Source organism: Colobus angolensis, unplaced genomic scaffold (assembly GCF_000951035.1).
Source record: "Colobus angolensis palliatus isolate OR3802 unplaced genomic scaffold, Cang.pa_1.0 Scaffold15, whole genome shotgun sequence".
Taxonomy (NCBI): Eukaryota; Metazoa; Chordata; class Mammalia; order Primates; family Cercopithecidae; genus Colobus; species Colobus angolensis.
Window position 1 is genome coordinate 4,386,083 of NW_012114599.1, and position 12,798 is coordinate 4,398,880.

The 12,798-nt window shown below is 41.2% G+C and overlaps 1 protein-coding gene across 1 annotated transcript in view; it reads right to left on the reverse strand.

The window, feature by feature from the left end:
- Window positions 1-2,249: 2,249 nt before the first annotated feature.
- CAMKMT (calmodulin-lysine N-methyltransferase) overlaps window positions 2,250-12,798 on the reverse strand; it is a 435,068-nt gene continuing 424,519 nt past the window's right edge. The window contains exons 10-11 of the mRNA XM_011935893.1: window positions 8,207-8,338; window positions 2,250-2,814 (exon numbers count right to left, since the gene is read on the reverse strand). Coding sequence (XP_011791283.1) covers window positions 2,737-2,814; window positions 8,207-8,338 — 210 coding nt within the window. The 3' untranslated portion in view covers window positions 2,250-2,736. The remainder of the gene's footprint in view (window positions 2,815-8,206; window positions 8,339-12,798) is intronic.

Below are 12,798 nucleotides of genomic sequence, written 5' to 3' on the forward strand. Positions count from 1 at the left end.
AAGGTACACAAAGAAGAGAAATACCATTATTCTTAGGATTTCCTAAGCAGACAGGCTTCCTTTCTTTTTTTTTTTTTTTTTTTGAGACGGAGTCTCGCTCTGTCGCCCAGGCTGGAGTGCAGTGGCCAGATCTCGGCTCACTGCAAGCTCCGCCTCCCGGGTTTACGCCATTCTCCTGCCTCAGCCTCCCGAGTAGCTGGGACTACAGGCGCCCGCCACCTCGCCTGGCTAGTTTTTTGTATTGTTAGTAGAGACGGGGTTTCACCGTGTTAGCCAGGATGGTCTCGATCTCCTGACCTCGTGATCCGCCCGTCTTGGCCTCCCAAAGTGCTGGGATTACAGGCTTGAGCCACCGCGCCCGGCCCCAGGCTTCCTTTCTGAAACAAACACATGCATAATTACATAGGCATTTATGGAATGGGCCATTTCAATTGCAATTGACACAGAGAAATATAAAGTTCAAAAGAAATGTAAATGGATAAAGTTGTAAAGCTGGTCTATTTCACTTTTCAATATTGGCATTCCATTAAACTTTGGGAAAATAAAAACTGTAAAATTATTCAATAATATAGAACATTTCTTACAAACTTTCAAAGAACCTGGTCTAGAGATATTTCCAGGTGAGGATCCCATGAAGAGCAGATCTATGAAACCCTTTATATCGTATAGGAGATTCTCTAGGTTTCAATTACATAATAAGTGAATTTCCTTACTAGGTATCTCTTGGTAGCAACAGTTCAATTCTGAAACACTGTTCTCAGATATTTAAAAAAACGCATTCCTAGTTTACTTTTTAAATTATAGTATCTCCCAGAGACATAAACACTGGATTTCTCCACCCACAACACACAAATGCAAATTGAATTCTTGCCAATTCACGTATTTTCTTGAGAGAAAAAGAAAATATTCTCATAATCCTGCTGTTCCATATTTAAAAAGAAAAAAGAATAGACCATCTTAGGTGCTACTACAGGGATGCGTTTTCTTTGTCTGGCAGATTTAGTTGCAGGTTTTACAGAGGAAATATTTTTGCTGTATTTTCACCAGTATAAATGGAATGGCTTGTGTTGCCTTTTAAAACATGCCAAATTCTAATTTTTAAACAAGAAAATATGAAGCCAGTGTGCAACCTATACAGTCGCCAAAGGAGAGCTGCCACTAGCTGAACTACTCAGCTAAATGGCTGGTTTGCATTGCCCTGGTCTTTATCTAGCACTGAGAATCGACTGCTGTTTTATCCAAAGAGGAATAAATTGCTGTTATTGTGATGTTAGCCCATCACTTGGCATTGCAATTCAAGTTTTTGTGAGAAAGAAATGTATGATCTAACTGCGACTTGACCTATGCCTTCTGAGATCCATCTAGGTGCTCTAATGGAGCAGAAAAAGTGGTGAATACAAGGACATGCAAACTGATGGTGAAAAATTTGTTTGATGATAGAAGTGAGCAGAGAAGACATTTGAGAGTTGCTGCTTTTATGACAGCTAAGTTTGTTTAACATGCAAAAGGATGGACCCCCAGTCTCTCACGTATCACTTTAATTGTATCACACTGAATACATGTTTTTGCCTCTTCTAAAGATATGAGGATATATAGCTAACCTACTAATGACATTACTGCTAAACTGGGCACAGATGATTCCTTACAGATAAACATCTGAATTTCCACAAAAGGCATTACAGCATCTCATGGATGCACTAGGCAAGGACAAGCTTGGGTTCCCTGCAGAAAAGTCATTCTCTCTTAATCCTAGGTAGCACCTATTTAATGTTTACCATACACTTGAAACACAGCATATAACAATATATACTTACTTTAAATAAGATAATTGTGTGATTGAGTTTTTAAAAAACTCCCCCTGGTTGCAATCTAGTTTATCAACCATTTATTCAAAATTTCTCTGGGAAGGACCTATTTTGAAAGAGGCCTGGAGAACAGCAGCAGTTAGATTTAAGCCCTGATAAAGGCTCACTTTTCATTCATAGTCAGAGCCTAAATGTGCTCTTCTTGTACCTAAACAGATAATAAGCACTCAGCACACTCCCCCTCCTTGACACAGCACACTGAGACTAATCACACATAATTGGGGAGGAGGAGCAGAGGGCTGGCCACGCTATTGTGTCCAGAGGACAAACGGTCAGTTTATGAGGCTTTGGGCTGATGTAGTCATTTCTTATACATCTATAGGGGAAAAAAATACTGTTTAAAAGGAAAGAAGGAGAGAGAGGGATAGAGAACGGGATGGCAGATTTAATACAATTAATTGGAGGGAGATAAAACGATATGCTTTATTTTTTTAACCAGGAAAGAATCATGATATTTGCTGGCTTTACTGATTAAAAACTACCACCAACAAAACAGAACAAAGACCAAAAAAAAAAAAAAAAATTTAAGGAGGGATGGGTATCATCAAAAGAAATTCTCTCTCAATTAGAGGGAAAAATATTTAGGTCGTTCACCAGTCAAATTCAAGTCACAGATAGGCAGCTTATACATATTTAAAGACAAAGGTTTAGGGCAGGAAGAGCAACAAGCAGAGTGTAAAAAGAGGCAGGGAGGGAGCTGGAGAAGGCAGCTGGGGAATAACGTGGGTAAGGACAGGTGGAGTCCATAGCCCACACGTGAAACGCTGCAAAGGGGGCAGGCAGGCGATTATACTCATTACAGATTTCTGTTTTTGTAAAAATATTCCCTGTGCACTTGATATTTTTCTTCGTCTTTGAGAAGCTTAATCTTCTATCCGTGTTTGGTTAAAATAAGCAGAAGCGGGTAATGAAGGTTTTCTTCATATATGTCCGGGTTTTCCTTTTTCAACTGAAAACAATAATAGAAAAAAAAAGGTAAGGGACTCCAATTAGGGATCTTTACCAGTCATTATCAATGTTTAGTATCATGACTTTTACACCAAAATATATAGTTCTGGAAAAATAAATCCCAGAAAAGCAACTCAAAGTAGTTTGCAGTGGCACTAGTGTCACAATTCTATACATTTATATGGGGATTATTTTTGGTGGGGGTGGGTAGGGCGTTTTTTTCATAAATACCCCAGCTGCATTTTGACCTCTATAAACTGTGAGGCACTTGACTGAAGGCAGAGCTGGGGCTCATTCATCGTCACCTGACTGGTCATTTGACATAGAAGTTTCTGCTCTCTGTACCCTCTGCCTCTGACCAATGCCACACTATTCAGGCAGGTGGGCATTTCAGATCACTGCCTGGAATCTGTGGCAACATCTGGGCACAGGCAAAGGCTTGTGGGGCCCAAGACACTGCAAAGGCTCTCCAGGTGCTTCTTAGGGGTTTTAACATTAATAATAAGTCACTCAAAAATTCTTTTCTCTGCGGAGAACATATTCCAACAATTAGACTAGTAACATTCCTGTCGATACTGCGCAGGGAAGTTCTGAGGATCTTGCTGTGATAAGATTTTAAAATCCAGTCAGGTTTCTCACGTCTATTTTTCTTCATTCAGCTGGAATAGTTTTAGAGTTATATTTACATTTATCCTAGCAACTAATAATTTGTGATTTATAAAGACAAAATTAATATTTTTGAAGTTGGAATTCATGAGCCAATTGTTAACTCCTTTTTAGATTATAATAATAAAAAAATATTTCTTTTAATTATACATGGAGCCAATTCCTTTATTGTTTAAGTTAGTCAAACACCACCCACCCCACCCACCCTAAAGCAAAATGAATGGCCTCAACATCACACTCTCCCAGGGTGGTCCCTCTGGGGCATGTTAACTTGAATCTTTTCGAAGTGCATGTTCCTTCTGAATCATATTCCCAAATCGTGACATGGACAGACTGTCACTATTAAGGACAGGAGTCATGAGCCCACTTCCCCTTTTCCGCTGGGGAACGTAAAGCTAATTCAGCCTTTACTTTCTAATCCACTTTTCCAAGAACTGACGGTGGTACAGTCACTGAGGTGACTTCATTCTGTTTTCTTAGATGGAGTTTGTTCTGTGTACAGATGATTTGTTGTCTATTTAGAAAGATCCTTGTGGATTTTTGCTGCCACCAAAGTAGTGAGAGTGTTAAGCCTAAACACAGGTCCTCCAACCTTACTATTTAGTCTAATTTTAGAAAATGCCGAGAAAATGGCTTCACCAACTTCCCCGTCCATACCCACTGACCGGGACTTACCAACTATAAATACCTTTGTTGCCAGTTGCCCTAGTGATAGAGGGAGCGCACTGAAGTATTTTATAGAGGGAAGAGAGGGCCAAGCTAGCTCAATTCTTTCCTCAGGGATTGGGGATAAGGGAAAGTTGATTACTCAGTGGCAGTCAGCTGACCTACTCACTCACAATGCACTAATATACAGAGACTCAAATGAGCTCTTTATAAAGTCCCTGAGGTAATATGTGGGATAAATAATTCTTCTGTAAATATGGGTTAGAAATCACTTTTAACTTGGATTCTATGCTGACCTCTGGAGGCCAAAGCAGAGGCTTCGTTGCTGAAAGGGGCCAGGGGCCAGCCCCGTCTTGCCTGTGAGACCTTTCCACAATGGGGAAGAGCTGACAACCCTCAAAGGCAACACTATAACCCAGCCCCGGATCATTTCTGAATCAAGCAAGTCTGTTATGTGAGGGTACTTGAACACACACAAAGCGCTTAGCCAATACTTGCTTCGATAGGGGAATGTTATGAGCTTTAAGAATAATTCCATTTACCCAGGCTGTACTTCCTTGCCCAATTAATAATTACAATTTTAACAAATATCAAAAGGCACCTTGAAAGAAAATGAACAAAAAGCAAATCATGAATAAAACAATTTTTCAATTTCATAGGTTAAAACAGGGTCTTTGAGGACTAAACTAAATTATATAGCTGCTATTAGTAGCATTATGCTTTACTTCATAATTGGATGTAACACGCTCAGCCTTACTACTGCGTGAACAGCAGCAGCAGGAGTGGAGTTCAGACTGTTTACCCTTTACAGTATCCACAATTATCAACAGCACACCACACAGATTATAAGCACCAGCCACTTGTAATGTGGCATTTTGAATAGATAAGGAGAAGTGCAATATGGCCATGTTTTTAACACAATGTACTGACTTCACAGCCCAGCCCAAGCCTATTTTCAGAGCAATGTACAAAAATACAGAGAAATAAACACTTCAGGGTGGTTTTGCGAAAGTTTAAAAAAAAACCCATGGCATGTGAAATTATATTTCAAAGAACATTTGCATGAATGAGAATATTTTTACCAACTAGTGTCAAGCCAGTTGTAATCTCGAAGTAATATCTCTGCCTTACAAAACGATTTGCTATCTAACTATACGAAAGGTTTTGAACCACACTATGAGGGCAATGAATTTCATTCTCAGCCTTGAGGAGACCCAAAGGCTGGGGAGGAGAGGGAAGTGTTTTATTTTTCTCCCCTTGCAAGGATGGACTGAAAAGCAATATTTTTAAAACATACTACACCTTTGGCTGCCTGGTTCCCGAGCAAACTGGCTGCATGGTGTGGGCACAGTTTAACAAAAGCACTGGCAGAAAAGTGCAGAATGGCACCGTTTTGATTACAGGCTTGCTTTTTAACGGAAATAAAATTTCACAGTTAACAATGAGAGGTGAAAAGTTTAAGAGGCAAAGCTGTTCCTCCTGATCACTGACTGTTAATCAGCTTCATGGGTGGTTGCCTAAATCTGTAGATTTTTTTTTTTTTTACCTTGCACTACTGCCAAGTAACTAATTTTTTCCCCTGTTGTAAGAGGAGGAGTGAAAAACTCGGCTTCGAAGGCAGCTGTGTATGAGTGACGCGAGGCACTAATGCAGAGGGCAAAATTAAAATTCATGAATCTCTTCACGACCATTTGTGTAACAAGATTAAGACGGGACAGCGGAAAAGAGCGGCATTATCAGGAGTCTTACAGTCCTCCAGCTGGTTACGCTCTATTCCAACACAGTAGGGCTAAGAGGATAACACGCAGCCTGAAGGAAAACGCCGCTCCTCCATTGGGGAGCAGCGCGTCCCAGGGACGAGGGGGCTTTGGCCAGAGATGGAGAGGAAGAAAGCTGATTGCCGCTCAAGATGGAAAACTTTTAAGCCCTGGCTATTAGCACGCGGCCAACAAAAGCCGCCAGGGTGGAGGCTCCCGGCGGCCGCGTCCCGGAGCCCCGGGCGGGCAGGGCTGGAGGGGGCAGGGGTGCTGCCTTGGGCCTCCGCCTTCGCGCCCTAATGCAGGGCATGGGGCTGGGCGAGGAGCAGCGACGCTGCCCGCTCCCTCCAGTGTGGCCCGCGGCTCACTGCTCCGGCCTCTGGGCGAGCTCCTTCTCCTGCAAAGGAGCACAACTGCACGTGCCAGCCCGGTCAGCACACAGTATCCGTGCTGTTGAAGCAGGCACAGGAGGGACCAGAGGCATTCTTTTGCTAGAAGCAGAATACCACACCAGCTGAAACAGCTCTCATTATTAAAAATATATATATCATGGGCGCCCGTTTATACCTTTTATCCAGGATGTGCCAACTCTGCAGAGTATTCTCCTAGGGTTCTACACTCTCCCCACTCCCAACAATGAAGAGAACTATTTCTTAGTCCGATATACCAATGTCAGCAAACTGTGAATTTGAGTTTTAGCAATTATGACCAGATTTATGTGCTTCGCTTAGCAGGATAGTGTACAACGTTGGAAATAAAAAGAGGAGGTGTGCTGGCCACCAGGCGCTAACACTCTGAAGTTCTAGACAAAGGAGAGGTGGGCGTGCCTGGCATGTCCCAACACTTCTCAGATCTTTCAGGGAGGAGACAGAGGGTATCAGGCACAATGCTGAACATCTTTGCTGGTGGAGAAACCCACGCCTTTGCTCTCCTGAGCTGTCACTGGGAAACTAAAAGCATTTGTTGTTCTAGGGGGAAAGTGAATGGCACGACATTGAAGCAGCTGTCAGCTGATCCTTGTAGTTCCAGCCCGACCCTGGAGAGAAAGCCACAGTATTCCTTTGGGTGGAGGAGTCCAGGGAGCCAGAAGGGACCCTTTTCCTATCAGGTAAAGCCCCGCTTTTTTTAGGGGGAGGGGTTGAAAAGGGGAAAACATCATTCTAGGCCGGTAAGATGTGAATCACATACCATTCTGTTTTTATTTTCTGATTGTGAGCAACGGGCCTGACTCCACCAGCGAGAGGACGTGATTTAACTCTTTCAGTTCACAAAGCACCATTTTTCCCCAGAGACTAAATGGAACCTTAAAGATTCAAATAAATAAGTTCATTTCCAGAAAGTGAGAGTTTCTTTCTCTTGCTTGGAAGATCAGATTAATTTTGCATATATTTTTCCAAAAGCCAACACACTTCTACATTATATTATAGTCCTGGGCAATAAAGGATGCCGTTCACATTGTCCCAGGAGAAAATTAAGGTCAGGCCTTTATTTTTCTGCAGTTACAACTTGTGAAATCATGACAAGTTAAAGTCTCTTGCCAAGGTCAGACTAGCTCAGTGAAGGGAGATATCCGTAAGGCACAAAATTACTGAAATAATACATGTTATACTAGTCACTGTGACATGTATTAGCAAACGTGAGAATCCTGAAAAGTTTTCAGTGAAATACTCGCCTCTCAGTGTCCTATATTGCTCTATACCTATAAATAATAAAAAGGCTGATAACATTGCTTTATGTAAGCAGGCTTAGAAATCACTCTCAGATAAGTGCTTTTGACCTAAATCTTGTAGCGCCTCGATCTGACATATAACCCCACAACTGTGAAATTCTGTATGAGATTTAACAGTCTCAAACTGCCAACTGACCCAGCTATAAAGCAAACAGAGATAAAGATTTACAGTCCAACATGATACAATTAGACATTTACCTTCTATTTATTTCAGTGCGGCTAAGCATTTAACCTACTTAAAAGCTGAAGGTTTTTCATTAAAATATAAATGCATGTTTATCATTCATTCTATGCCACCTCCCCTTGCATCCTACAAATTAGTCTATTATGAATGAAAAGATTAGTTTGTTTCAGAGAAAGGAGTAAACAGGAACGGTTTCTGTAAAATCCTTCTAGACATGCAAAGATAAAAGATGGCTTTACCACACAAAATAATCAGATACAAATAGCTGTTCAGAAGCAACACACCTAAGGAGTACTTTAATCAAATATTTAGGTTACCTGCCAAAAAGACCATGATCTCTTCAAAATGCAATGCGGATTAAAGTGTTATCTAACACAAGCAGAAAACTAACCTTGGAGTGGAAGTCTGAAATGTGTTCATCATAATTTTCATGTCTTTGGATAGAGAAACCAGCTTTTTCAGCTAGATTGCAAAACTGGTTTAAAGTATTCCCTCGGAGTGGGGCAAATACCATTGCTTTCCCCTAGAACAGTAAAAAGGAAATTCACACATTTTAAAACTGGAAGGTAACCAAACATAACAGACATTGGTCAAAGCATTTAATGTACTGCCCTCAAGTAGAAAAATTCGATTGTTCTTGAGATGTCTACGCAGGATGGGCATTCACAATGAGAAAAATTTCCAGGAGAGATATATATCAAATAAGAAAAAAAAATAGATTTCACATCCAAATGGCCAGTTGCTGTGTTTTATCTTTTTCAAATAATGCTTATAAAAAACAAAATGTGGTTGAAAGCTGGTGTTCCGAACAATATGCATTGTCTCAGGTCCAATGGGTTAAGCCATTGACTAGATTTTAGAATAACTGGTCCAGGGCAATGCCACTCACCTTGTGACTCCTTAGCACATGCCAACACTTCCCCAACACAGTCCCGGGGCATGTGACAACAGATGCTTACATCTGCTAGTTTATTGTGCCCTGAAAATTCAGTACCAAGAAATCCTTCATAGAGACAAGTAACCACAATTTCTTTTGGAGAGTTTTCACATTTCATTCCTGCCCCTAGCCTTTTCTGTGACCACGCTGTCAGAGAGAGGCTCCAGGATCTTGGTTTCCAACTTTATTGAATCCTTCATAATGTCATCACTATAGCAAAGCAGTTCCTCATAGTATTCACATGATTGCTTTTCAAAGAAAGTGGTATAATGAGGGTAAACAGGCTTTTCTAAATAATCCACACAATCTTATGTGATTGTTGCGGTGGGGAGAATGGGAGGACCTGAATAAAGTATGTTCTGGATTTCAGAAGACCATCTGATATGAAACTTCACAATGACCATTTGCTAACTATTGGACGCATGTGGATTTTTCCCCCCCTCTCAGATGTGTACAGGATGGCCAAACTTCAGAATCTTCTTTCTTTTTCTTTTTTTGTAAATAAAGATGGCTATATGCTTCTGTTACTCTCAAGGTTACACTTCACGTCTGTGAAGTGCCTTTTTAGGTTTTGAGGGAATCATGAAACTATATCTGAGTTTCTTATGAAGGGTGGTTTATCATTCACACCAGCCAGCCATTTCTTGAGCACCTGGTAGTCAGACACTGGGCATTCACATAAATATCCTCTCCTTTAGTCTTTAAGCCACCCTATGTTGTAGGTATAGTGTAGTCAGACACTGGGCTAGGCATTCATATAAACATCATCTTCTTTAGAGTTTTTTTTTTTTTTTTTTTGTTGGAGACAGAGTCCCACTCTGCCACCCAGGCTGGAGTGCAGTGACGCAATCTTGGCTCACTGGAACCTCTGCCTCCCGGGTTCAAGTGATTCTCTTGCCTCAGCCTCCCGAGTAGCTGGAATTACAGGCACAGTTCACCATGCCTGGCTAATTTTTTTTTTTGTATTTTTAGTAGAGATGGGGTTTCGCCATGTTGGCCAGGCTGGTGTCGAACTCCTGACCTCAGGTGGTCTGCCCACCTTAGCCTCCCAAAGTGCTGGGATTACAGGTGTGGGCCACCACGCCCAACCCTCCTTTAGTCTTTAAACCACCCTGTGTTGTAGGTATTATCAACTCTGTCAGTGAATGATCAGAAACCCCAGCACCAATGCTCTCTCTACTACACTACATGTCTCCTTATTAGTAACAGTGACGACAATGATAATGATAGCTACCACTGTGCTAGGTGCTTCACAAGTCCTCCCTTTAATCCCCTCAACGATCTTCTCAACAACCCTGTACAGCAGACATTGCATTTTACAGATGACTTAACATGCAGTGAAGGGTTTGAAGAATATAAGGAGGAACTGTGGCAGAAAGGACTTTGGGCTTAAGGGGAGTCTCCACCATTAAACAGCTGTGTCACCTCAGGACAATCCGAAAATCATCACAGAACTTTTGAGTTAGAGGGAACCTTGGAGATAATGTAGTCCAATCTCTCCATTTTGTAGATAAGAACCTTAACCCATCCTCGCCGATCCACTGAGTTTTCTCATCCATCAAATGGGAAGAACAAAGCCTGCTCTGCCATTTTCCCCCCAACAAATTGTGAGGATCAAATGCAGGATGTGAAAATAATCAGAAAGATTATACTGATGTAAGATTAGAAAGCTCTACACCACCTAACAGTGCTCTAAAAATTCTGTCAATCCTCTCTCCCTCTCCCCTTCGCCCTCACTTACCTGTAAGAAAATATGCAGCTACACTGTCCTGGGCATCAAGTGTGTTTTTATACTGTGTTTACATCGGCCTGTACACACGCAGGCACATGATTATAGCAGCACCAATCATGCCACTACACTTAAGGTTCTGTCAGCTTTTTCAATATTAATTGCTATTTTCAGGCAGTTTTCAAACTTAGCAGCAAAAATTCATTTTTATGTGAAACTAGATATAATACACGGTCTCAGCAGGACAGCAGAAGTCTCCATTAGAAAAAAAAACAACAACAACAGGGAATGCTGGTAGGTCATTTTAGTCATTTCAAAGAGCTGGTTGCCATTCTGGATTTTTGAATAATGGAAGCTGTTTTATTTAAAAGTCACCTGCAAAAAATGGTCTCACAGTAACACCTGAAGAGTCGGTTTTTAACAGCTGTTGTCTAAGCTGCATATCATCATGTTCACAAGGCTACAGGGTTCTAGGTTGGGCTGATCCTTGCATTGACAAAGCAATGCATCTCCACATGCCTTGGTTGGGGTGAGCTGTAAGGGACAGCAGCTAAGCATGTGACAGCACTCTCTGCCTAAACATCCCTTTCCTCCTTCAGCTCTCAGTTTACCTGTCCTTCCCTAACCACCCTGTCCAGAACGCAGTCCCTGTCCCATCACTCTCCAGTCCCTCGCTGGGCTTTATTTTTGTTCTTAGCACTTATCACCAGGGACACACATTGTATCCTTGTTTGCTGTTGCCCTATCTTCTCTGGCTGGAATGCATACTCCATGACCACAGGATCTTCTAATGTTTTATTCACTACATTTTCTCAGTGCCTAGCACATAGTAAGCACTCAGTCAATATTTGATGAGACAATAAACTAAATCCAGAAGTTGAGTAATCTAAAAAATTTGAGATTTTGGGAATTCAAAAGCCATGTTCTATTGCTTATTCATTTGAAAAGATTTTCCCAAGAAGCTTTTACAGAGTCAGCTGCTATGATGAGGTTTTAGAGAGCAGCATTCTGTGCACAACACTGTACCCATGAGAAAGAGAAAGACTGGGCAGTAGTTTTAATCTCTTAACTACTCAGGAGTTTGTTTTCTTTTTCAGTTCATTGAATACAGACACCTTTAAGATGTGGATTAATAGTTAGGATGGAAAATAGCCCATCATCCATTCATTCACTGAGCCGTACTGAGTGCCAGCATTTCCCCCTCCCTATAATGAATGGTTTTAGAAGACCCCAGTATCCCCAGGGGAGAGAACACGTCACAGGTGGAACAGTACAATCAGAGGAATATGCTTTACCATTTCAGCTGCACAAATCAAAACAAGAAAAGGAATATGGATTTCAAATTAGCCCATCACTTTAGAAAAATTATTTTCAATTTGCCAAAGCACAACTTTCTAAGCATTCCATTGCAGAATTATTTTAAACTCAGAATGAATACTCAATTGAATGTAATACTTTGACTGATGAGCAGAAATTTCAGACAATTCATTTATTCCTGGAGAGAAGAGGGAGAAGTTCCACAAAACAACAGTGATACTGTTTACCTTGTGAGCTCAGTTGTTGTTATTTTGCTAGACTAATCTATACTTATATATTAAAGGGATTGTACTTCTGGAAAAAAAATCGGTATGCTGCAGATTTATTATAAAAGGAATATGCTATGCCAACAGAATGCATTAGGGGAGGGAGACCAAGGCAGAGGAAGCACTGTTCTCACATTTAGTTTATTCCTTTTTCATTTCCAGGCAACCAATAATAATACCAATTCCATGTTTAAGCGTATGCTTAGTTTGTATTTCTTTGCTGTCGTTTATAAAGACGAGGTCTTGTTATGCTGCCCAAGGCTGCTCTTGAACTCTTGGTCTCAAGCAATCCTCCCACCTTGGTCCCCCAAAGTGTTGGGTTTACAGATGTGAGCCACTGTGTCCAGCCTATTTTCTATTTCTTTACCTGGTTTCTGAAATTCTGCCTTCACTTGCTTCCTCTCCTGGCATCTCTCTCAGTCTCTCTCAGTCTCCTTTTGTAGCTTCTCTTCTCTGACCTGTCTTTTAATTGTCGGTGGTCCTCAGGGCTCTGCCTACTTTTTCATCATGTTCCATCTAATTCTAGGCAATTGTACTGATGTCCATGGCTTCAGCTATCACCTATACACCAATAACTTCTAAGTCTGTAACTATAGCTTTCACCACTGCCCAGGGCTCACACCTACATTTTCAAGTGCCTACTACATCTCTGCATGTGGGTATTCTGAAAATACCTTTAATCCATTTTGTCCAAAATAAAACTCAATATTCTTGACTGCTAACCCCTGCCCTTC